General features: G+C 36.9%; 1 protein-coding gene and 1 long non-coding RNA gene across 2 annotated transcripts; both read left to right on the plus strand.

Moving 5' to 3' along the window:
* The first annotated feature begins 258 nt into the window (after nt 1-258).
* LOC139125668 (uncharacterized) lies at nt 259-1,869 on the plus strand. Its single transcript, XR_011550329.1, has 3 exons — nt 259-349; nt 951-1,049; nt 1,656-1,869. It is a non-coding gene; the product is annotated as an uncharacterized lncRNA (long non-coding RNA).
* Nucleotides 1,870-4,338: 2,469 nt separating this feature from the next.
* On the plus strand, nt 4,339-26,025 carry LOC139125230 (ankyrin repeat domain-containing protein 50-like). The gene is made up of 11 exons (XM_070691327.1): nt 4,339-4,820; nt 6,513-6,611; nt 6,843-6,941; nt 8,308-8,406; nt 8,644-8,742; nt 9,555-9,653; nt 14,360-14,452; nt 16,269-16,398; nt 19,278-19,700; nt 20,350-20,464; nt 25,767-26,025. The coding sequence occupies exons 2-11, from the start codon at nt 6,543-6,545 to the stop codon at nt 26,023-26,025; spliced, it is 1,485 nt and encodes a 494-aa protein (XP_070547428.1). The 5' UTR covers nt 4,339-4,820; nt 6,513-6,542.
* The last annotated feature ends 588 nt before the right edge of the window (nt 26,026-26,613 follow it).

Genomic DNA, 26,613 nt, shown 5'->3' on the forward strand with positions numbered 1-26,613 from the left:
CCGTTTGTATGTGACGTAAAATATTCCTTATACCAGTATTTTTAGATAAAGGGTTTTCGTATAGAAACTGAATTGAATTTCGTAACGAAGTGAGAATGTTTAACTATATAACGATTGTTTGCATATATTAAACTACGATTTGAGTAACCACTTTTCTCGAAAAATCGTATATTAGTATCAGGTCATGTACAGCTATGGAGCTTCAATGTAATGATTTTCTTCTTCATGCACCATAACGATATCATTACAGGAAGGATTAACACCCCTTCACATTGCCGCCCATAACGGACACTCTGATGCCCTAAAAATTCTCATCGATGCTAAGTGTGAGATTAACCTGCAGACTACGGTAAATCCATCTCTTTCAATACCTTTTCATGAACGCTACATATATTATGGTGTTGTACAACATAACAGGCATTATTACAATGCCTTTCTGTCTTCCATAGAAAGGTGATTTTGGTCTACGTTAGAATAGTTTGTCTTAAGATGTTGATATTTATAACATCGCTTGTCTACGATATATAAAATTGACGCAAGGGCTACATTTAGATCCTTCGTCCATAATTAATGTACATGTGGAGATATTGCACTATTTCGAATTAAAAAATTCTGCTGATAATTTCAATAAAACTTTGGAAAAGCGATGAAGGTCATTTCGTTCGTTTGTTTTTGTTTTTGACATAGATATTTATAAAGCCGTTTGTATGCGATGTAAAATATTCCTTATACCAGTATTTTTAAATAAAGCATTTTCATATCGAAACTGAATTGAATTTCTTAACGAAGTGAGGAATGTTTTACTATATAACGATTGTTTGCATATATTAAACTACGATTTGAGTAACCACTTTTCTCGAAAAATCGTATATTAGTATCAGGTCATGTACAGCTATGGAGCTTCAATGTAATGATTTTCTTCTTCATGCACCATAACGATATCATTACAGCAAGGAGCTACACCCCTTTTGCTTGCCGCCCAAAACGGCCACTCTGATGCCCTAAAAATTCTCATCGATGCTAAGTGTGAGATTAACCTGCAGACTACGGTAAATCCATCTCTTCCAATACCTTTTCATGAACGCTACATATATTATGATGTTGTACAATATAACACCCTTTATTCCAATGCCTTTCTGTCTTCCATAGGAGGGCGATTTTGTTCTACGTTAAAATAGTTTGTCTTAAGATGTTGATATTTATAACATCGCTTGTCTACGATATATAAAATTGACGCAAGGGCTACATTTCGATCCTTCGTCCATAATTAATGTACATGTGGAGATATTGCACTATTTCGAATTAAAAAATTCTGCTGATAATTTCAATGAAACTTTGGAAAAGCGATGAAGGTCATTTTAATCGTTAAATTTGTTTTTGTGTTTGACATAGGTATTTATAAAGCCGTTTGTATGTGACGTAAAATATTCCTTATACCAGTATTTTTAGATAAAGTCTTTTCGTATAGAAACTGAATTGAATTTCTTAACGAAGTGAGGAATGTTTAATTATATAACGATTGTTTGCATATATTAAACTACGATTTGAGTACCCACTTTTCTCGAAAGATCGTATATTAGTATCAGGTCATGTACAGCTATGGAGCTTCAATGTAATGATTTTCTTCTTCATGCACCATAACGATATCATTACAGGAAGGATTTACACCCCTTCACATTGCCGCCCAAAACGGACACTCTGATGCCCTAAAAATTCTCATCGATGCTAAGTGTGAGATTAACCTGCAGACTACGGTAAATCCATCTCTTTCAATACCTTTTCATGAACGCTACATATATTATGGTGTTGTACAACATAACAGGCATTATTACAATGCCTTTCTGTCTTCCATAGAAAGGTGATTTTGGTCTACGTTAAAATAGTTTGTCTTAAGATGTTGATATTTATAACATCGCTTGTCTACGATATATAAAATTGACGCAAGGGCTACATTTAGATCCTTCGTCCATAATTAATGTACATGTGGAAATATTGCACAATTTGGAATTAAAAATTCTGCTGATAATTTACTTTAACTATGGAAAAGCGATGAAGGTCATTTCGTTCGTTTGTTTTTGTTTTTGACATAGATATTTATAAAGCCGTTTGTATGCGATGTAAAATATTCCTTATACCAGTATTTTGAGATAAAGTCTTTTCGTATAGAAACTGAATTGAATTTCTTAACGAAGTGAGGAATGTTTAGCTATATAACGATTGTTTGCATATATTAAACTACGATTTGAGTAACCACTTTTCTCGAAAAATCGTATATTAGTATCAGGTCATGTACAGCTATGGAGCTTCAATGTCATGATTTTCTTCTTCATGCTTCATAACGATATCATTACAGAAAGGAGCTACACCCCTTCACATTGCCGCCCAAAACGGACACGCTGATGCCCTAAAAATTCTCATCGATGCTAAGTGTGTGATTAACCTGCAGACTACGGTAAATCCATCTTTTTCAATACTTTTTCATGAATGCTTCATATAGTATGGTGTTGTACAATATAACACGCTTTATTCCAATGCCTTTCTGTCTTCCATAGAAAGGTGATTTTGGTCTACGTTAAAATAGTTTGTCTTAAGATGTTGATATTTATAACATCGCTTGTCTACGATATATAAAATTGACGCAAGGGCTACATTTAGATCCTTCGTGCATAATTAATGTACATGTGGAGATATTGCACTATTTCGAATTAAAAAATTCTGCTGATAATTTCAATGAAACTTTGGAAAAGCGATGAAGGTCATTTTGTTCATTTGTTTTTGTTTTTGACATAGGTATTTATAAAGCCGTTTGTGTGTGACGTTAAATATTCCTTATACAATTATTTTGAGACAAAGTGTTTTCTTATAGAAACTGAATTTCATTTTTTAACGAAGTGAGGAATGTTTAACTATATAACGATTGTTTGCATATATTAAACTACGATTTGAGTAACCACTTTTCTCGAAAAATCGTATATTAGTATCAGGTCATGTACAGCTATGGAGCTTCAATGTCATGATTTTCTTCTTCATGCTTCATAACGATATCATTACAGGAAGGAGCTACACCCCTTCACATTGCCGCCCAAAGGGACACTCTGATGCCCTAAAAATTCTCATCGATGCTAAGTGTGAGATTAACCTGCAGACTACGGTAAATCCATCTCTTTCAATACCTTTTCATGAACGCTACATATATTATGATGTTGTACAATATAACACGCGTTATTCCAATGCCTTTCTGTCTTCCATAGGAGGGCGATTTTGTTCTACGTTAAAATAGTTTGTCTTAAGATGTTGATATTTATAACATCGCTTGTCTACGATATATAAAATTGACATTTCGATCCTTCGTCCATGATTAATGTACATGTGGAGATATTGCACTATTTCGAATTAAAAAATTCTGCTGATAATTTCAATGAAACTTTGGAAAAGCGATGAAGGTCATTTTGGTTTTTTTTGTTTTTGTTTTTTACATAGTGTTACGTGCAGAGAAAACGAACAAAGGTGAACTCAGCAGTTAACGTTTAACAAAATTTATTACAAAATAAAAGTAATTGCTAAGTCAGGGATAGAGTACAAGCTTTAAAAGTGTACAGACTACTTATCTCAGCTGGGACGGCAAAGCTCCAGTCTCAGAGTTGTAACAGTCAGTCGGATGAATGAACAGTCCTTTGGCTTGCAGGCTGGAAGCTGCACAAAGTCCACAGTATAAATCCAGCGTTGGCAGTGAAGGTCTTGAAAAGTCTTGAGAATGACTACTGCTGGAGTTTAGTAACACACAAGAGACACGATCCCAAAAGTCTGACTGGAAGCTGTGCACGTCCCTTTTATACACATGCGCTTACATAAGAGCATATAAGAACAGTCTAGAACTTTTATTGACTAATTACTGTTCTAAAATTATCTCTCTTACACAACTAATCAACTTTCCAGAACATTCCAAACATGACTAATTGAATTCAAGGTTGTGAGGTCATTAAGGGCAGTGACCTTGAGAATGTTCTAGACTAATTGAACTCAGGTCATGATGAGTGTGGGGGGAAATGACCTACATAACAATAGGTATTTATAAAGCCGTTTGTATGCGACGTAAAATATTCCTTTCACCAGTATTTTGAGATAAACGAGATTACGGTGTTGTAGAACATAACACGCAATATTCCATTGCCTTTCTGTCTTCAATATAAAACATTAAGGTCATTTTGCTCTACACTCATGGATATTAAATAGTTTGTCCTTCGACATTGCAGTGGTTTTCTGTGTTCAACAGTAAGGTCATTTTATTCTACATTCATTTATTGAGAAGCTATGACACATCATTATCATTACAGACAGGATTTCCCCTCCTCCCTATGGTTGCTGTTAGCAGAATTCATTCTGGCGCAATAATGTTGTTTAGATGCTGGCGCTAATATTTACGGCAGGGAGAAACTACGCCCCTTTCCTGGTCATAAATAAGCTTTTAAAATAGCGATATTGTGCTTGTGAGCTTCGACACATATGCACGATAATTATGAATTTGTGCACTTTGTTGATGTTCTTATTACACTACCCTGCAAAGCTGTAATGAAAATGAAATGTTTATAATAACAATTGTTTGTATATTTTTAAGTAAGAATAACCTTTTTTACAATCTTAAATTAATCTCAGGTTTATTATAACTATGGGCCATGAGGGTGATGATTATGTTTCCATTGTTCATAAAAATATCATTATAGGAAGGAGCTACAGCCCTTCACTTTTCTGCCAATCAGGGACGCTCTGATGCCTTAAGAATTCTCATCGATGCTGGCTGTGATATTGGCGTCAAGGATAAGGTAAACCCCATCCATTAGATATGCCTATTCGTTTATGTTACATATATTGCGTTGTACTCTATAACACCCCTCATTACAATACTCTTTGTGTCAAAATTTCATGAAACTTTTCACGGATAACAATCTCAGAACATTATGTCATGTCAATTATCTCCCCATTTGCATATTTATTGAACTTTTGTAATTAGTGACATAATTCTGATACTGCTGCACCAAATTTGATGATACATGCAACAAATATTGATCTGATATATATCGAATTGTACTTAGCAACATTTGGTGAATGTCAAGTTAATAAATAGCCGATTTGCATATTTTATTAAGTTTTGTAATTAGTCATATAACTCCAAAATAACTTCACCAGATTTGACAGACAAATGTCTGATTGAGTTGTAAAGCATTGAATAATGTAAAGTTAATTAAGGTTTCATTTACATATTTAATGAACTTCGTAGGTTGGAAATAACTCTGAAAATACAGCACCCAATGCGGAAAAACCTGCTACAGATATTGATCTGATATGTATCTAATTGCACTGAGAAACATTGGGCAATGTCAAGTTAATAAATAGCCGATTTCCATATTTTATTAAGTTTTGTAATTATTCATATAACTCTAAAATAACTGCACCAAATTTGATGAAATCTGCTGCAGATACTTATCCATCAGATATCTGATTGTGCTGTAAAGCATTTAGTAGTGTGAAATTAATTTTTAAGAGTTCATTTATATAAATGAACTTTGTAATTATGTATATAACTCTAAAATTATGGCGCCAAATTTGGTGAAACTGATCTGATAAATTTCTAATTGTGTCATGAGAAACATGAAGCAGTGTCAAGTTAATTAAAACTTCATTTGCATATTTTAATGAACTTTGAAATTAGTGATATTACTCCAAAATAAAAGCATTGAATTTGACGTAACGTGTTACAAATATTGATCTGATAGATCTGTCCCATAAAGTATTGAGTAGTGTCAAGTTAATGAAGGGTTCATTGGCATATTTGATGAACTACATACATACATACATACATACATACATACATACATACATACATACATACAAGAAAAAAATGATACTCGTATAAGCAACTGCTATAATTATGATTAAAGTCGAAAGTAATTACTGTTTCGTCTTATTATTAATCATTTGTTACTTAAGTCTGTCGTCTTCATTTAGTTCTCATAATAAAAAATTGTTTTCGACGTAAATTAGCTTTGCATTTGTCATTTTTTAGCTTATATTCAGATTCAGATTTCTCTTACGATCGTTTATGGCGAAGATTTTTAGAAAAGGCATTCTACGTAAGCCATTTTTTGACAATGTATGTATTTTTTCTTGATAGGTTTATTGCAGTACATTTCCTAACCTATTTATTTTTTGTTCAACGTCTTTGAGAGTTTGTAATGTAACATTTTTATTTCTCAGGTCAAATAATATACGAAGATATTTAAACAACGATGAGCAAGAAGTCTACGAGGTGCATTAAGTTTAAAGTGAAGAGCCTGGGAAATCATTCATCAGAAATCTTATATAGCCTGATCTCTGTACCAGTGAGATAAATCAAATTCATCTCAACAAACATATTATGTAAGCTTAAGTATAGAATCACTGTAACTGTTTCTTACACTCTTATCTTTTCCATAATTCGTCAACTTATCTGCATGTTATCCTTTTGTTCAAAAAAGGACAACAGGAATGCCCTACACCTCGCGGCGATGAATGGATACTTACAAGTTGCCAAAACCTTGTGTGAGAAAGGCGTGGATAAAAACGCTATTGATAAGGTAAATGCGGACAAATAATTTTGACTTATTAGAGAATACGCTCGTCAATGTAAAAATAATAAACCACGTGAAATACAATGAGATCTCTAAGAAGTTTCTTATCTGGCAGAGTCAGCCGTACATTACTTGAGGTTATTCTTTTTATTGAATTATACTGTGGTTATATTAGAATAATCAGTGTATATCTACGTTGATAACAACATTATACATCGCCAACGTTTTACACACTAGGACAATCGAACAGCCATTCACCTCGCAGCCGCGGAAGGTAAATTCATTCTTATTGAGTATCTATGTGATATTGGAATCAACATAAATGCCACAGACAAGGTAAGTTTGAATTATCAATTGCAACACCTACAAAATCTGTTTTTTAACATTAAAGCGATGGAAACTAAAGAATTTTTACTTCGTTATGACAGGTTTTCATATCAAAGACATTTTGAGCCTCAAAAAGTCCAGACTATGATCTTATACTAGTCTTCGAGCAATGTTTAAGTCGTAACGTCAGTAGGTGTTCTTTTGCTATTATTGCGATAGTACACCTTGACGTTCGCCAGCTAAATGGTGTACTAATTGCGTTGATAAACTGTTCATGCGATGTGTGATGGAGAATATGTGAGTGTTAATACCTCATGAACTCTACAGCGTATGGAGGGGTCGCAGTAAGAAAGAGTGTACCAACTTAGCCCGGTTACAAGGACACTACTCCCACGAATTAAACCAGACTAGATCTTTACTGTTTCCATGGATCCACAAAGAGAGTCTATCAAATAGATATTCACATCCTTCAATGGCATGAGAATTAGAAGTTCTTCCTAATGTCGATGAACTCTTAGACATGGGTGTATGGCATCTCTCATTGTCACTTGCTCTATTTAAACTTTTATCATTTTGATGTCAAATGTTGCACTGAGTCAGAAAGGTGCACGCAAAAGGAGGCATATATCTAGAAAACAAAAACAACTCGACACCACTTCAAGCAAGCACTACCATGTTTATTACCAAACACAGTAATTTCGTTCATCTTATTCTTAGTCATTTTGTAACTTAATTCAGCCGTCTTCATTCAGTTATCATGATACCACCAACGAGCAAAACGTCCATTAGCTTTGCATTAGCAATGTCTCTAGCTCTTATTCATACTTCACTCTTAATATCGAATAGGACCCCAAACAACACGAATGGCGATGACTTTAAGATAGGACATTCTCCAGAATTCATGCACTTTGGAATTATATTTCTTCATTAATATGTTTATATTTGTATATTTACTGATTTATTTATGTGCATAGTACTTGAGAGTTTGTGATGCATATTTATCACGCGCGTCGACAAAACTTTGAAGCATTGATCCTTTATATTTTGCAATCAATGTTTGCAATATTACATTATCATTATCAAAGATAGGAATGCTTCTTTTATACAAAACAGAACTGCGGGCCTACGATACGCATTGACTAACAGTGACAACAAGTGCAGGACACGCACATCTAAAATCTTTTATTAGAATCCTTATAAAACCAATACATGTGTCCCTGTGACATAGCCAAAGTGAGCTCAACCAATACGTATATAGGTTACAAATAAACTAAAGTATAAAATATGTAAACAGTCACTGTAACTGTCTTACACTCTTATCTTTTCCATCATTTCGTCAACTTATGTGCATGTTTTCCCTTTTTTCACAAAAAAGGACAACAGGAATGCCCTTCACCTTGCAGCGATTAATGGACACCTACAAGTTGCCAAAACCCTGCGTGAGAAAGGCGTAGATATGAACGCTATTGATAAGGTAAATGCGGAAACAATATTTGACTTATTCGAGAATACACTCGTTAATATAAAAATAATTAGCCACTTGCAAAACTATGAAATTAGATCTCTAGCAAGCTACTTATCTGGCGGAGTCATTCGTACATTACTTGACTTTGCTGTTTTCACGGAAGTAACACATCTGTGGTTATATTAGGATGATCGGTATATTTACATTGATGACAACATCATACACCGTCCATATTTTACACACTAGGACAACCGAACAGCCCTTCACCTGGCAGCTATGGAAGGTAAATTCATTGTTACTGAGTATCTCTGTGATATCGGAATCGACATATGTGCCACAGATAAGGTTAGTTTGAATAATCAATAACAAAACCTACAATAATTAATCTGATGCTAAAGTGGCACGCCCACTTGGTAACATTTTTAAAACACATTGTTAATGCCAATGGTCGATATTTGACGTGGCAACTGCGCGCGGATCGTGCGATATCGATAAAAAACATGTCATTTCCCCAGCGTATTTTTCACATCCCGAAGTTTTATCATCGTTTATGGCTCGATATCCCTGAAGGTTTGTTGTTGTGCTGATTCTTGGGAGTCCATAACGAACGAAAAATTAATTTACCTCCCACTGCGAAGACTTTATATACAGCAGTATGCCTTTACCCCAGGTAAGTTTTTAAAAACTTCTCCTAAGTTTTTGTCGTTTTCATTATTCTCAATCAGTTGTGTTACATTTTTAACCAATACCACATAGATATCAGTTTTTATGTGTAAAATATTAGGTGGGTCTGAATTTAGGTGGGCCACCGGAAGTGAAACTTTTACTTTTTGAGGACATGTTTTTATCGATATCACGCGATCCGCGCGCAGTCGCCACGTCAAATATCGACCGTTTGCATTAAAAATGTGTTTTAAAAATGTTACCAAGTGGAAGTGCCACTTTAATGTTAAAACAATAGAAACTGCAATTTTTTTCTCCTTTAGTCGGTTAAAGATAAGTCAGAAGCTGAAGTTCAACGTCTTCAAATATTGATTGTGTGTGATTGATTGATTATTACTTGATATAGCATAGCTTACAATGATGCAAGCAAAATGGCAATAATATCCCATTTTGTTCTTATAAATAATTTTATATGCATTTTGTTCGTTAACTAGGACAATAGAAATGCTCTCCACCTTGCAGCCCTTAACGGACATCCACGTATTGCAAGTGTTCTTTGTGAAAAAGGCATGAATATGAATGCTGTCGATAAGGTAATGAGAGAGAGAGAGAGAGAGTTTCATATTTTCGTTTATCTTTCTACTTTGAGTTTAATGTACAATAGTACAATATCAGAGAGATAAGTATCAGAGTGGTTCAATACAATGGTAGTGTATGTAGTGTATTGCATATTATTAGAAGTCTGTTTCTGGGGACATTTTCTAGAAACACGTACCCGAATTTCGCACCTTTGTTGTTCAAAAAAGTCAACAGGCACAGGGCCAACTTCGTAATTACTTAGAACTTCGCGTAGCATTGACGAATACGTAGTTAGTCACATTTCAATATGAGTATTTCGATCTACCTGGGAAATAGGTCTGTTTCAAGTATCGTGGAGTTTACGGAGTATCAAATATTCTTGAATAGTATCAAGCTGTTCATCATCCTGTTAATCCTTAAATTCACCAATTACTGCAGCCTAGACCGATGCCCTTTTAAGGTATTCCGCGAAGCGCAACGGGGTCAATATTTCAACTTCAAAATGGAGGTTCCCAGGGCTATATGTGTGTACGTGCACTATTGTTATATCTTGACACAGATAACTCAGCTGAGACTAGCAAAACCAATTTAATCAAATGGCAACAAAGATACCTCGTTTTCATTTACAATTCGTTTTCATTTACAATGAATTGTGTCGACTATATTAACCCAAACTCTTTAGTTCGATATGCAGCATATTCTATCATGAGTTGGGTCATCCTCAACTACATTCACTCCATGCGATAGAAAGTTATCATTAGGTCTTGATAACCTATGCCCTTCATTGATGAAACAGACCAACAATGCCTGACCATATTTCCAAATAGGTGCCCCATCAACTTTGCAGGCAAGATGGAAGTGCCTTTTCTTCGCAAACTAATTTGAATATTAATCATCACTCAAACTTACATACAATACGGCTACCTTTGAGAGCATCTTCTCCGCGAGCTCTGTATCATATCGACCACGTTGCTTTTATTTGTTATTAGCGGTTGGAGACTTCCTATGTCTAAGCTGCGTATAAAATCAATGGCCTTATATCGGAGTATGGTACAATCAAAGTGGAACTGTATGACTTTTTTGTTGTTTTACTTTAGACACATTCAACTCACTACAATGTAGGCAACATTGTGAAGGGCCACAATACCTGAGAAATGTTGCATAATTATCTACACTGACAGCGCGGGAGACAGCGCGCTCTACTTGTTATGATTACTTTTTGCCCCACTTTCATTTGAGCTCAGGAGTCGTAGACAGCTGTCTTCGTTTCTTCTATAGTTAATCGTATCATCACTGACACATCTGTCGCTGAACAACAAATCTTGGATCTGGGACTAGAAACTTCACCAAGTGGAAAACAGGCCAGAGCAACTCGACGAAAGCCAGCGACAAGAAAAGCTGGAAAAGGAAAGGTGGCTACCATGAATACGATGAGCAGAATCAAAATGGCTACACCTCGCCCGAACGGTGGGAAATGTATGGTCATCAGTAAACCTACAGCTACACCAGTTGAATGTACAAGAACAGAAGCTTGTTGCGACTTGAGAAAGAAGAATTGGAGGCAGAAATAAAAACACGCTGCAAGAACAAATGAAGTGGAGGCCTTAAGCCTGGAACTTGAGAAATTACGCACAGCAAAACGGGAGGAGCCGGAGCTGCACGCGACACGATTTCTGGCACTAAGAACCTGACGTTACCTCACCTCAGACACATGGCGCAAGATGACTCTCATCTACAATGGTCCCTACAATCAGGTCTTCCATGGTGTCAGCCAGAGGCAGGCGGTGTTAACTTCAAGCAACACAGCGACTCTGCAAACTTCGGGTCTCCATTGGGAAGCATGGCGACTGGCGCGAACAAAGCAGGTACGTTGAAATCCATGCATTTCTAGACCAGGTTTGACTACGTACGGGCACAGATTTTGTGGCCGCACATGTTCATACGACCAAGAACGTTTACGTCCGCAACGCCATGGTACGATGATCTATCTATGGCAGAATTTATGGAGGGGAACTTAGCAATATTGCAAACGGCCACCATTCCTGGATCCCAAAAGCTATGCGATTGTAACATTCGCAGGCCTTGATGAGAGATATGGCAAGTGTAAAAAGCAGGAAGATTGCACATTCAAGCATTACTGCGAAGCATGCCTAAAGTTTCGGAACACCTTAGCCAAGCATCCCGAGCAGAGTGCCCGTGGAAAGACAAAGCGTTCAGGGAAAAGGAAGGACAACTTAGCTAAAAAGACAATGACGAGGTAGTAGGGAGCAAATCGAATCATTCTTTGCAAAACTCACATGTTGCTTCATGTATTACCAGGTCAGTCGCTGACAAAACACTTCACACTGAAGGTGTAACAGGTTCCACCACTAATGGGACAAACAGTGGTACCTTCAGTAACAATTAATATACCAAATTAAAGAGCAACAGCATTGCTCTTTGTGAATTGAGTAGTAGCCAAGACGAATTAGGTAAAGCTAAGTGTGTATCAGATTCACACGGCGTCATTAATGTGGTATATGATAGTACTGAGGGTTATCATGCTTGCATGAATCGCCAAGGGTATTCAACAAATGTTTGCAATGATAATTGCCCCAAATAGTTGAGGGTAGTGCTACTGTTATTAATCGCTGTGTTTTATATGATATAACCGGGCAGGTTTGTGCAGACAGACATGCTACCACAGCCATAGTGGATAGTAACTCCACAGAATTACAGGTTAACGGGTTTCAATTTCCGATTCTGATCTCACAGATCACAATGCTATTGTAGACGATAGCATCGTCAAACCTAGTGGTATAGCACAGGAGGAACTGATTTGCGCTACAGTTGCAGGTAGTCAATCGGTTGATGTGCAGGGTGTTAATAACTCTGGTGTCAACACCGTCGTTTCAAGTGGCCCAGATGATTTTATTGCTATCAGGTCTGAAAAGGTGGAGGGCACACACAAAACAACACTGTGGAGTCAAATATCACTGAGAGTTGCAGCACAAGGGATAAAATCCCTGAAACGGTTTATAAGGTCAACATGGGGGACACACACGATTGAAATAGAGCTGCTGAATTATTCCAGGGTATATGGCCACCACGTCCGTCAGTTAAGTTGCTATATGTGGTTGCAATGCATGAAACCGTCGCCAAGTCAGGCCCCCGAATTGTCAGTCTTCCTGGATTTCGGTGCCATCAAATTTGCAGATACCAATTTGGCGGGCAAAATTACAGCAGTTTCATGACAAAATTTTTTGCGATTATCTCGAACTTGGCTGGCTAATAAATTATACATTTCTTCATCCTGCAAGTCATTTCCTTATACATTTGTGGCACTGTTATCTTGCTACTACAAAATCCACTCTGTACAATTAGAAGGTCCTCTCTAATCGACGTTGTTATCCAAATCTTCTCACCAATACTGAACGTTGGTTTTCTTTTGTCACTGGCAAGGACAAGTCCTTAACGAGCTTCAAATGTTTGATGATGGTTACTAGCTATCGTATGAATATTTCAATGCTTTGCACTGTTGTAATTCAGGTAACACGTCAGTCCATCGCCTTATCCGTTTACGGGTAAAATATTTCCATGTGCGTCTTTTTATTTTCCGCATGAAACCAATGAACATTCACCTTAGGGAGCACAGCTTTTATCTTTTTTCGTGAATTCATGACCTTGAACAGTCTGTAGTGTTTCTTGTCGTAGTCGAGGCAATGCGGACGTTCAGTGCTCGTCGGGAAGACATTCTTGAATGCATCAAGTGTATCTTCACCAGTCTTTGTCTTATATGCTAAGGACATCAATGATGTAAGCAGATATCGGACCTAATGGTTGTCGCTAGCAAACTTCTGCATATTCTACAGTTTACTTGTCATTATCCATCTATCTCTGATGGATTGATCTGTGCAATGTATGTGTCAACTGAGTCTGTAACAATCTTTTATATGCTGAGTAAATAAGAGAACTGACGGCACGAATCCTATCGCAGAATGATTTGAAAGGTCTGAAGGTGATCATAAAGAGAAGAAGAAGAGGAATGATAGGAAATCTCACAACCTTGTATACAACAAACATAATACACTACAGCTCAAACCCAAGGTGTCGCCAAAGCTAAAGGAAATGTACTTTTTTGACCTAGCTCCCTCTGAGAAGCAGGCAGATGTCCATGCCCCTGTACAGCAGCAGAATTTAGAACAGGCTGTTTTTCATTGTGTTTGCATCGTACCATGTAAGCTTTGCTTCTGTTCAAACCAGTCATTGTGCCCTCAATTCTATCTCAACATTAGTAAAAATATCAATGAGTCACCTGCTGAGATTGTCACTCAGCAACCATTGCACCTAGATGAGCTTTATATCAAAATTGGGACTTTTTGAGGTACAAAATGTCTTTGATGAGAACGATTTTCACAACGATTTTCACAAAAGTAAGTCTTCGCGAGCAATATTTGAGTGGACCTTTCTTTACTTTATGTGCTGTACCATGGTTTCAAAACACTTCAGTTACGTAAGCAATCGGTGTCGTCCTAGTGCGGCCGGAGTCCAAGGCATGTGTGTATTGTATCTCTCGTTGACACTTGTTCTCTTTAACCTGTCATCATTATGTCATTGCAATTTATAAAAAACATCCATAAAAAGAACGAAGGGTTATACGTGATGAGAAAAACCCATGAATCCCTTTTTCGTATTTATAGTTGCATTTGTTTTGAATATTGCTTTTCAATATCATTTATAGGATAATAATGATGCTCTCAATTTAGCATCCAGAGAAGGTCACAGTCAAGTCGTCAGAACTTTGCTTGAAGCTAATCAGAGGGGATATAATGCGGTAAGTAAAAGTTTCTGTTCTGGCATATTGATGATTTTTGCATCAAGTTAACTCTTTTTAACATGTCAAAACTTACACAACATAAAGAATTAGATACATTTTGCATTTGTCCAAAATACGCCTGTTATCTCTGTTGTGCTTTGCATAATTGAAATGTGTGGATGTAGTTGCTCATTTTCATACTATTGTTCGGTGGAGCTCGAGGCGATTTGGTGTCTTACACTATCTGCTAGTTTCCAGTTAGATTAATCAAACCAAATTGAAGAGGAGAAATCGAACACTTAGACGCATAATCGGTTAGGAAGCAAAATTGAAGACAATGCAAACAAACGACCTGGCAGTGAAACAAATGCTCTGAAGTAGCACCACAGTATATCGCTTCGAACCTCTCTCATTATATATATATATATATATATATATATATATATATATATATATATATATATATATATATATATAATCCCATGGAATTTATCTGTTTTGCGTCATTGGATACGAGTGTGATTACAGAACCGTACAGCTTCGAGCTGAATATTTATCACATGAACAGTCTGCTTACTTTCGTTTGATGTGGCATTATTGTCGAAGATTGCAAAAATATTTTCGCAATCTTGGTTTTAAGCCCTTAAATTACTTTCATTTAATGAGCAAAACGGCCCATCATCTTGGAAGTATACAAATATTTACTGTGTATTTTCACTCACTAGTTTAACTTCACAAGTTTAATTTTGGTACACTGGAAGCCATCTTCACCAACCAAACATATGGATTTGGTCACGTGAACTTGTCAATCTTTGTCTCTTTCCTGATGCCAAAGGAAGTCAGCCATCGGCTGGTAGTGGGACTTTACCACGCTAGCGCCTGACAACGAAAGTATTATGACCAGAGTTATCTCGAATATTTTCAAAGATATTTAGGAAGTGAAGGTAACAACCAGATAAACATAGTAGTTCCTATTCTAGCTGTTATGGGTTTCAAAATCTCACAGCTTACGATCTTGGCAAGCCCGAAAAGTTCCATTCGATGGCCCCCACTGTAACCCAGATTACGTACCCGGCCACAATTTTTATGTCTTCCGGACTTACTTGCGGATGTTTGCAGTGACATGTATCTCGCCCGTCTATACTTCCAAATCTTGTCAGTTGACGAAAACTCTGTTCTGTTGTTTGGGTCAACTTTCGATAATACATCCATAGCGCTGCAATGTTCAGGCTGCTGATAACGTCGCTACAGCCCTACGCTGTTATTCAGTTTAACTGACATTGAGATGTAGTTTTCGGGTTTACCGCATGCAACGTTTCTGCGCTATTTCCGATGGCACCCCATGATATTCAAGAGAATAGCTAGAATGTTAAGGACTAGAAATTCTTGGTAATGCCTCCCTTGTCTCTATGTCTGGAATATATCGCGTCATCTTTTCGTAAAAAAATGTCATGAGAGCACTGCATCGATCGGTCACAGATCAGTCTGTGCATACAAGCGTCTCAGCATCCATGTATGAACAGTACTTGTGCAAGAAAAAAGTTTCTTTTGACGAGGTAGAACAGGATAATTCGGATTTTCATATCCGTCCTGCTCTACGTCACACCAGTGGCGATTCGCGCGATTTCATGTAATATATAAAATATAATTAGGCATTTTCCATTGTTGGTATAATGAGCTACTATTTAAGTGAGGATACACGATGGCATGCATTTGGCAAGCTAGCATATCTTTTGATAAACATGAGTTATGCATTGATGCGGCCTTGATTCAATCAATGAAATGTTTATTTCAAGAACATGTAGTGACTGGTTATATGGTTAATTGTTTTCAGGTGAGTATACCCTCAGTCACAACGCCACAGGGAATAGCTATGCCACAGGCAATGGATTTTGGACACCATCAAAGAAGAAATAATGGCTCAGTAGTTCCAGGCGATCATTTAATCTCAAGAGGAATGACAGGTAGTAGCCATTATGTCGTAATAGACTAGAACAAATGCCACAAAGATTTAAAGAACGGTTCTTTACTTATATTGTACAATGCATACTTATGTTTAATATAGTTTATTCACAGCACAAAAACAAACAAAAAAACAATTACAAGACAACGAGAGAAGGCAAGAGAAATGTTACAAATACAGAAAAATTACAAATCACAGTGCTAGGTTATGGACCATTTTGTTTCGTACATTTTTGTGACACATCATTGTTTTGCAATTTTGCTCTTTGAGGTACGGATCTCTTTTACTTTTTCTTTGAATAAGCAAATTCAGTATGGAATAAGCAACACACTAGTTATTTATTCCAGAAGCAAAGATATATAAAACATTTACTAATTAGAAGAAGGTGATTTAAAAGAATTCGGTTTCTAAGGTTACTCGAGTGTAAGCCAAGAGTCACACTTGAACAGTCAAGATGGAGCACTTGACCTGATTTACTAAGACAATATGTCTAATTGTTTTTCAAAAAATCATGACCTCTGCAGCATTCCCAAAACAAATGCTCAATAGTCTCGAGTTCCTTGCAATGATCAAGTTAATTATAAGGGCGTAACTTCTTATTGTAAAGGAATTTGTTCTTTCAAATATTCTGTGCAGTACTTTGTACTGAAATATGCCCAATGAACTAAAATGTTACGATGTCTCTCATAAGCTGCTTGGCATGTTGCAACAATAATTGTTTCTGTCATAAATTTCTCATACATCATCTTAACTGAACCATCGCAAAGTGGGCATGTTTTGCCACACTTGGAAGTGTTCTTTGCCCCATTTTGTCCAACATTCTATTTTATTTTCCATTTCTGGATGGCACTACGGTATTTCAAATAATCGCTCTTATCGATATTATATTTTACTGCACAAATATGCCAAGGAAGGAAATTTCCATCCCTTATCAAAAGATAAAAAAATCTGTTTGATGCCATTATCGTACCAACTTTTATACAAAAATGTAAACATCTTTCCAATATGCCTTGAATAAATATAATAAAGGAAGAAAGGCAGTTTCACAATTTCCCGCTTGGAAAATCATCGAACATGCACACGGTTCAGAAGATGGCTTAATTCAACTCTGAGAGTCGTCTCATATGTCAACAAGCTCGTTGATTTCTTCAACGATACTTGCTTCTAGTACGTGATGTAGTTGTCCGAGAATCAATCAATGCCTTGACCAATGAAAATGTAAAAACGAGGCACGTTTGTCCTCGTAAATGGACATTGACTCACAAAGTGTAATTGCAGAAATGAATTTATCATGCCTTCACGCTACCACATAGAAATACAAAGACATTGACAACGTTGACGGTATACCCACATCTTCCATGTCTTCCTCCTCGTTTCATTGTCAATAACCTGAAAAGTGACCTCATAAAACTGGAAGAATAGCAAGTGTTTTTAGATTATTTTTAGATTATTCTTCCTTTTTATGTTCAATAGTCTAAGAGTTACTGTAACGTACTCTCCCATTTTAATCGCAGATCAGCCTCAAGTATTACCTTCAGCATACACGCAGATATCAGCTATCTCTGGGACAATTCAACCACGGGATAATGTGAGTTGGCTTCGAATCTAGGGCGTCAACAATTATATAATCAACAGGTGCAACCTTCCTTCATGCAGAACATTGTATCTGGCTTTACAATGCGTCCTACTTTGACATATTCGCCTTCAACTATTGCTTCACTAAATAGCGGGACACATAGTGTTCAAACCCGAGCAAGAACAGAACTTGCACCAATTGGTACATTCCAGGCTCAGACGGTCCAACACGCAGACATTCACACAGGTGTTGCCATTCAATCAGGAACATCATTCCAAAGCCCTTCTAATCCATCATCAACTCCTGTCCTCCAATCGCAACCCAGAACATATGGTACTGGTGTTGCAACGCCACAACCATTCATATCAAATTTGCAAGGTATGTATTTCTGCAAGTCAGTGTTTGCTAGAGCTATTGATGGTTTTGCAAAGATATAGCAACTTTATTGACAAAAAGTTATTATATTATTCATCGCGTAAAAAATTACACTGATTATTAACGGCAGGAGATGTGGATGTAGAATAAAATTCGGACACGTTTCACCAGGAAAGAATTCTGTTAAGCTTGTTTACTAATTGAAAGAAGGTGATTGACAAGGATTCGGTTTCTAAGGTTACTCGAGTGCAAGCCAAAAATCACACTTGAACAGTCAAGATGGAGCACTTGACCTGATTTACTGAGCCAATAAGTCTCAAACAAATGCTCAATAGGCTCGAGTTTCTTGCAATGATCACGTTAAATAAGAGGTAACGTACTATTGTAAAGGAATTTGTTCGTTACAACTATTCTATGCAGTACTTTGTAGTGAAAACTACGTTAAGACTCCAAATACATGCACAATCGACTAAAATGTTACAATATCACTCATAAACTGCTTGGCTTGTTGCAGCAACATCATCTTAACCGACCCATCGCCAAGTAGGCATATTTGGCCAGACTTGGACGTGTGCTTTGCCTCATTTTGTCAAACATTCTGTTTTATTTTCCATTTCTGGCTGGCACGACGTTATTTCAAATAATCGCCCGTATTGATATTATATTTTACAGCAAAAATATGCCAGGGATGCATAATTGCAGAAATGAATTTATCATGCCTTCACGCTACCACATAGAAATACAAAGACATTGACAACGTTGATGATTACCCACATCTTCCATGTCTTCCTCCTCGTTTCATTGTCAAAACCTGAAAAGTGACCTTATAAAACTGGAAGAATAGCACGTGTTTGAGATAAATTTTTTCTGCCTTTTTATATTCAATAGTCTAGGAGTTACTGTAATGTACTCTCCCATTTTAATCGCAGATCAGCCTCAAGTATTACCTTCAGCATACACGCAGATATCAGCTATCTCTGGCACAATTCCACCACGGGATAATGTGAGTCTAGGGCGTCAACAATTACATAATCAACAGGTGCAACCTTCCTTCATGCAGAACATTGTATCTGGCTTTACAATGAGTCCTACTTTGACATATTGGCCTTCAACAGTTCCTTCACTAAATAGCGGGACACAAAGTGTTCAAACCCGAGCAAGAGCAGAACTTGCACCAATTGGTATATTCCAGGTTCAGACGGTCCAACACGCAGACATTCACACAGGTGTAGCCATTCAATCAGGAACGTCATTCCAAAGCCCTCCTAATCTATCATCAACTCCTGTCCTCCAACCGCAACCTAGAACACACGATACTGGTGTTGCGATGCCACAAGCATCAAGTTTGCAAGGTATGTATTCCTGCAAATCAATGTTTGTTCGAGCTTTTGACGGTTATGCAAAGATATAAAACTTTATTAACGGTAAATTATTATATTATTCATCGCGTAAAAAATTACACAGATTATTAACGGCAGGAAATGTGGATACAGAATATAATTCGGACTCGTTTCACCTGGAAAGAATTCTGTTAAGGATGTACGATCGGAAAAGTAGTAGCGTCCTGCGCAGATTTCCGCGCAGAAATGTATCGGTAGTAACCACGCGCGCACAGTGACGTTCAGAACGTTTTTGCGTTGTACAAAATGTCATCTGCAGGTAAAGCGAAATTTCTATCTCGGGGAGAAAAATCGTGACAAGAAAATGATCATCGTGCCCTCAAAAACGCTGGAAGGTACGAGAATTCAGCGAAGAGATAAAAAATTCAAGATGACAATAGCCTGACTGTACAGTAAGTCAGAAGTGTGACGTCCGATTCACTATACAAGAGGGGGTAGTGGAAAATGATAGTGTCGCTAGTAGACCTACCGGAGAATGGAAGAATGGCCGTCGCATTGTCGATTTGAGTGTACTAGCACTAAGTTTTCTTGATTTAAATCAAACATTAATCTGTGTCGTTCTGTCACCCGATTTTTTAAAATGTCAACCTTTATTTCACAGGTTCTCATAACCAACATCCAAGTCTAGTTCCGTTGCCAGCACAGAGTTTCATGCCATCAACCAATAACCCTAACACGACTACAACACCGCTTTCCGCAGAGGAAATTGCAAATGTGTAAGTTAATTAACATTTGCAATAAAATCGTCGTGGCTTTAGTATTTCCTCGTGCAATTGTTCTGTATTAATAAACATATATATATTATACATATATATATATATAATATGCCTGATTTTGACACAGAACACATGAGAGAGAGAGAGAGAGAGAGAGAGAGAGAGAGAGAGAGAGAGAGAGAGAGAGAGAGAGAAGAGGCAACTTCACACATCGCTTCTACCCCGCACTTTGTTACTGGTACAGTATACTGAGTCGATCAATATGGTTTCATTATTTCATAACCCGCCATGTTTCATCGTAAAAATGGCGGTACACTGGTGAATCGATGTGGCTTTGACTTTGGTCATGTGACATTGGTCCATAACAAAACGTTGTATATTTCATTCGTCCTGATAGTATTTCGGGACTGAAGTTGGATCCCTTCATCAGTCACTCGTATTGATATGTATTCCCACATCTTTAGTTTGATGTAGCCGTTGTCCATGAATGATGTATGCTAAGCTCGTTATATTGTTGTCTGACTGTTGCGTGGTATGTTGCCGAATAGTTCCATTGTACTATCCATGTTTGAATTTTGCTTGAACGGGGATATCGTTAATGTTTTTATTAGTTTATTTGAAATATTAGGTTTTTCTGGAAAATTTCGGCTAGAACTGCTTGATCATAAATGAAATGAAGGCAACTTAACACACCGGTTTTACCTTTCCTAGTGATACTGTGTAGTAAAATAGGTCAACATGGTTTATTTGTTCTATTTCCCTGTTTGGTCTGTTCTTGAACGAGGATGCTTTTATCCTTTTTATGTCTTATCTAAAAATGTCAATATCTTAAAAGCAGAAAGATCTCATATTAAAGAAAAAAGTAAGACTTAACATCAGCTACACCACATCGGTAAAGAAAAGAGTAATGGCATAACAACAATGTCGTCAACACAACTACCTTTAATCTATTCAACATAACAAGCACAATCAAACAATTTCTAATTACGAATTGGAAAGTGATAGAGTGCGATCAAAAATGGCCATCGCGGTATGTAGTTAAATACAATACTCCAACATCCAAATTCCATAAACAGCAAGTCCGCCTGTCAAGTCAATGAGTTCCTATTTCTTCTGGCTAGCATAGCCGGTATAATAGTCAGCAAAGTTATCACATTTAGTTCTCTTTCATTAATCTTCATGTTATCAAATTTTTTTCCAGTCTTGAATATTTTCCTATTGTTCACAATATTTCTCAGTGACTTCGTTGAATTTGTGTAAGGCCTAGTCATGCCTTTCTCTTTCCTGAATCATTTCGTAAATTCTGCTTGATAACCTTGAGACGGAGAATACAGCTTCCTGTAAATGCCTTTGCACTGTTCACTGCTCCCAAAACACTAACACCTCCTGCTGTTGCCACGTTTATCTCTTGTAAGCTTAGAATTAGATTTTTCTGCTCGAGAAAATATATTTTGTTGCAACTGCTACTTTGAGATTTCTGTTCAGAGGTAATATTGTGAGAGACCCAATTCCAGTCTTGTTAATTATTTCTAAAGTCACAGAATAGGCAAGAGCCAAACAGCTAATATTGATTCATCATACAATTTATAACATACGTAGACAAAATTATTCCTATACTATGACGTCTCAAATTTGGTATGTGACTACAATTAATCCATATTCCATATGTGGTGGAAATGGGACCCGGACTACCTTGGCATAAACGAACAAAATGAGCTGTTCAGAAATGATTTTCAATTTCTCTAAACGCAAGAGTAGAAGGTTATTAAAAGAAGCATAGAGAAATACAGGTAGTAAATACCCGTGTAAAATGCAAACTCTTTCGACTCTATAATTTTATCTTTTTTTTGCGTTTGTTTGCGATTAACTATTCAGTGTCTTCAGCGCTAACATCTACGTGGCGTTACTCTTACATTTTGTGTTGTCTACTTGAATGTAAGCCAACATTAAAAGTGTCGACGATGACCATAGACAGTACACAGTAGCAGGGTGTTCTATGCAAGGTATCTAGTAGCAGTCGCTAGTCAACGAGTCGAGTTGAGGAAGCGCTAAGTGCTTGCCATTTCTAACAACAGCAGTGCAGTTTTATTGTCGCAGATTTTTAGTAAATTTGAAGGTTTAAGTTATTGTATTATGCACGCATATCATGCGCCACAGTTCCTGAATTTCGCCTTCTTGTTGAACTTCCGAACTTTGGAACACGCCTACTATTTTGAATTCGAGCCAAAAACCGCTCCTCATTATCTTTCAACAAGCTCGTTTTGTTACTATTAACGTACATTGATAAAAAGAAAAAGATAACGTTGATTTATGTCGAAAATTAATAAGGAGTTTCCAAAGAAAATTCACGTGAGTGATGTTCGAATACTGACAAATCCGTTACTTTTATGAATGAATTTTCACTCACATTAATATTATTATGCGTACCAAACTGTATGTCTCATAGAGGAAGTTATCTTTAATATTATTCGGGACAACCTGTGCATCATTCCTTGGTTTATGCATGTTTTCTGACTGCTAAGGGCTCATATCTATTCCATCTCTCTTAAGATGAATAGGTCTCTGTAGCATTCACTTTTATTATGATGACTGAAATCGGAGAGTTGGTACCCTTATTGAACGTGCCCTTGCACTTTGTTATCAGAACATTAATTTCCAGCAATGGTGAACTTTTGCTTGCTACCCTCCCTTCCAAGGGCATGGCTATGAAGTACTTCAATTGCTTGGTGGCCATACATAGACTTCACATATTTCAGTTTCATATGAATACTCCCATACTTTGCATTGTTTTAGCTTTAAAGTTATTCAGATGTCGGCCCATCGCATAATCTGTTCATAGGTAAGCTATTTGCGAATACGTCCTATCAACGTCTGATTGAAATGTCCTGCAACGCTGCTTTTCTTATCTCTGTACATATGAAACTAATAAATGTTCTTGTTGTGGAGACAATCTTGCATCATCTTGACACATACGCACGACGTGCAGAGTATGCTATTGAATGCAGTCAGAGGTTCTTCACAAGTCTTTGTTACATTCGGCACTAGAAGATATATTTGAGGAGGGCTCAATCACTGTAAGTAGATATCGGTTCCCACGGCTGTCTCTGGCAATATCCTGCATCTCCACTAAGTCTGCCACTTTTCATTATCTTTGTAATGATTTAAAGCTGGCTGTAATACGTGGAATTGGCCTTTTGAATCTGAAGTCAGTCCTGTTCTCTTATTGTTCTGCACACTGTTTCAGCTCTGTGAAAACCTTCTCTGGATCGTAATACAACTCTATCGGTTGTTTTAGAACCTTCTATTGGCTTCACCTGAAAGGTGCCCATTATATTAGGAGAAAAGAAAACAAGAAATGCAAAATAGAGGTTGAGTCTCGTAAAACTGCTACAAGCTGTAAAACTTGGTTCACTTCTAACCGTAAATTCTAACTCTTCTCACTGGTTCTATAAATATATGCATATTCGGAAACCACAAATCACAAGTAAAGTTTTAATAGGCATAGATCTTGTATTTTGCCTTACTATATTACGGTAAAGAGTTTATTTCTTAGAGAAGTTGAAATGTATCTAATCCAAACATAATTGGAACTAATTTGGGATAATTGGATAGTGAAGTAATGTAAGTTTAATCTGCAAATGTGAGCTCATCTACTATACACTTGTTTAGTGAGTTATACGACATTGTAATATTCAGCTGTAGAGCTCTTAATACTTTTGAGAATTTTAAGGTATATAAATATTAGATTATCCCAAATTAGTTCCAATCGTGTTCCAATGAAATTGCTGCACAGGCCGGGAGGGACGGTCAGTCTCGAAATCACTAACTTCATTTTTATACTTTATTCCGAAATGTATTCGGTCAATCTTCACTAATCAATAATCTATATTTTTCCTTTGATCGCACCGTATGATCTCCAGCGTCATTATAAATGCGATATCACAGTTTATATTTCCTCCTTCATTTCTAAAGGACGAGCAATAGTTGCAGTCGCTATATTTGCTTTACAAACAGGCAATGACAAATTGCAAAATTTCTGGACTGGGCTTCGGTGGAACTAATGGTTTTAGTTCCAGAGTGTCATCACCTTTGATGTACACCAGATTGTAAGATTGCCAATCATTCCCTTATCAACACTTTTCATGTCGTTTAAATCGGTCAACGATATGTTTTTGTGCAATTCTCAGTACCTTCAATACGATTTTGTCACCTAAGTGAGTACTAAAAGTATTAGTAGATGCCAGGAATATTATAACTTGAAAATGTTATTCATCCGGTAGACAAGTGAAACGAAAGGAATTTCGATCATGACTTGCTATATACATTACTAGCTCAGATATGGTGTCCGAGGGATGCTCATGGTGATATACAGTGGTCGAATTCAGGACAAACTGTTTTTGAGCATATTGTACCATAGAATATAGACTCTTATTATTCGAACCAGTCTTTGTACACTACCAAATTTTAACATTTCACATTTTATGCAGCTCTAATTTCAAATCTACACAAAGTCCAAAATTTCCTGCTAACTTTATATTAAATGAGTTGCAAAAATATTTTTCATGCAAAGTCCTAGGTGGTGCCCGTGCCAATCTGGCACGAAGCTGCCCACTGGCCGTTGAGAAGTAGTTTTGTTTTTCTTCCAAACTAGCATGAGGGCGCCCTGCTGCAAAATGCAACTCGGACATATCTAAACCAATAGCTGCCGGATAAGGGGCTACTTTCACAAACACAAAATGATATTTAGTGTGCAGGGCTGTGGCGGTATGCTCTGACTAAACGGACCACAAAAGGGTCTTTTGTTCACAGCACAAAGGTTCAAGCATGCATAACTACACTACATAGGTCATGGCAATAGCGTTAGCTGTGTAGGTACACTCCTAGTGTAGACATTCACTGTAAATATACAGAAGTGTCATTCCAGAATCACTGAAACTTTGTAAAATCTGGAAATTATAGACAGAAACAGTTCTTTTTGTACTATTGACATTGCTTACAATGACATGCAGATGATCTGAAAGACATATTAGGATTTCCAAACAATATTTTATAAAATTTTAACAAAATATGCTATCATAAATTTACGAAATGTACCTGTGATATTAATCATAATATTATATGGTTCATTGACGTACATTTTGAAGTTTCATTTCAGTAAGCTACTGATTGCAAAGTTATTGAAAGTGTCAATTCGGGTAACATATATCGAGACATGGACCATTGTCAGTTTAAGTCTGGTGGTAAGATTCAGTGAACCCTGGAGCGTCAATATTATTTACTACATGATATGTTTGGTCAACAGAATCAGCTTCCCTCAAAGTGTGCCGCAAACTAAACGTCTTCATGATGGATCATCAAAGGCAATGACACCTACCACATCAGCTTTTACAAATAACATCCCGTCAATGAATACAGGCAATCTAGGAGGAAAACGACAACGACTCGACGAAGTTATCTCAGACACAGCGACCAATCGCAACAAAGAGTACGATGAAACAGATCCAGGTAACACTCACCATAGGGACATTGTGATTACATTATCCAAGTCTGATACACTTTGATATTCTTAACATCTATTTGACCAGATTCTTCAGAGTCAGAAAGGTCTATAAAATATTAAACCAGTTCCCGTCTGCAAGGAGTTATCTTCCCAAAATTATCCATAGCAACGTTCAGCCGGGTAATGTCAAACATTATTGTTTGATAGGCAATAATACTGTCTCTTGTTTGCTGCGGGATGTGTGCACCACGATAATATTTACGGATTAAGGTTAAATTATGACCTAATTTGCTGCCAACAATAGTTCGATAAGTACGTGTATTCTGCACAAACATTGTTGATTTAGAAAGAAAATATCACTCCTGTAAATAATAGATTCACTAGCTCCAAATTGGCTATCTCTAATACCAAGTTTTTTAGTCAAGCCATGAACATGTTTCACTCTTACATTAATTTATCAATAGGGAAATTACTTGCAACAGAATTACGCACTTGATAATACGTTTGTTATTTATGTCCTTATAGGAGAAAAGTGTAATTTAAATACAAAGCGATATTCTCTGAACAACTCTGAATTTAACTGTGCTGCCAGTATCACTTATCCGGCACAAATGTTCAGCAGAATAACCTTAATAGTCGCGCAAGCGCT

This window comes from Ptychodera flava, assembly GCF_041260155.1.
Source record: "Ptychodera flava strain L36383 chromosome 3 unlocalized genomic scaffold, AS_Pfla_20210202 Scaffold_25__1_contigs__length_14229661_pilon, whole genome shotgun sequence".
Taxonomy (NCBI): domain Eukaryota; kingdom Metazoa; phylum Hemichordata; class Enteropneusta; family Ptychoderidae; genus Ptychodera; species Ptychodera flava.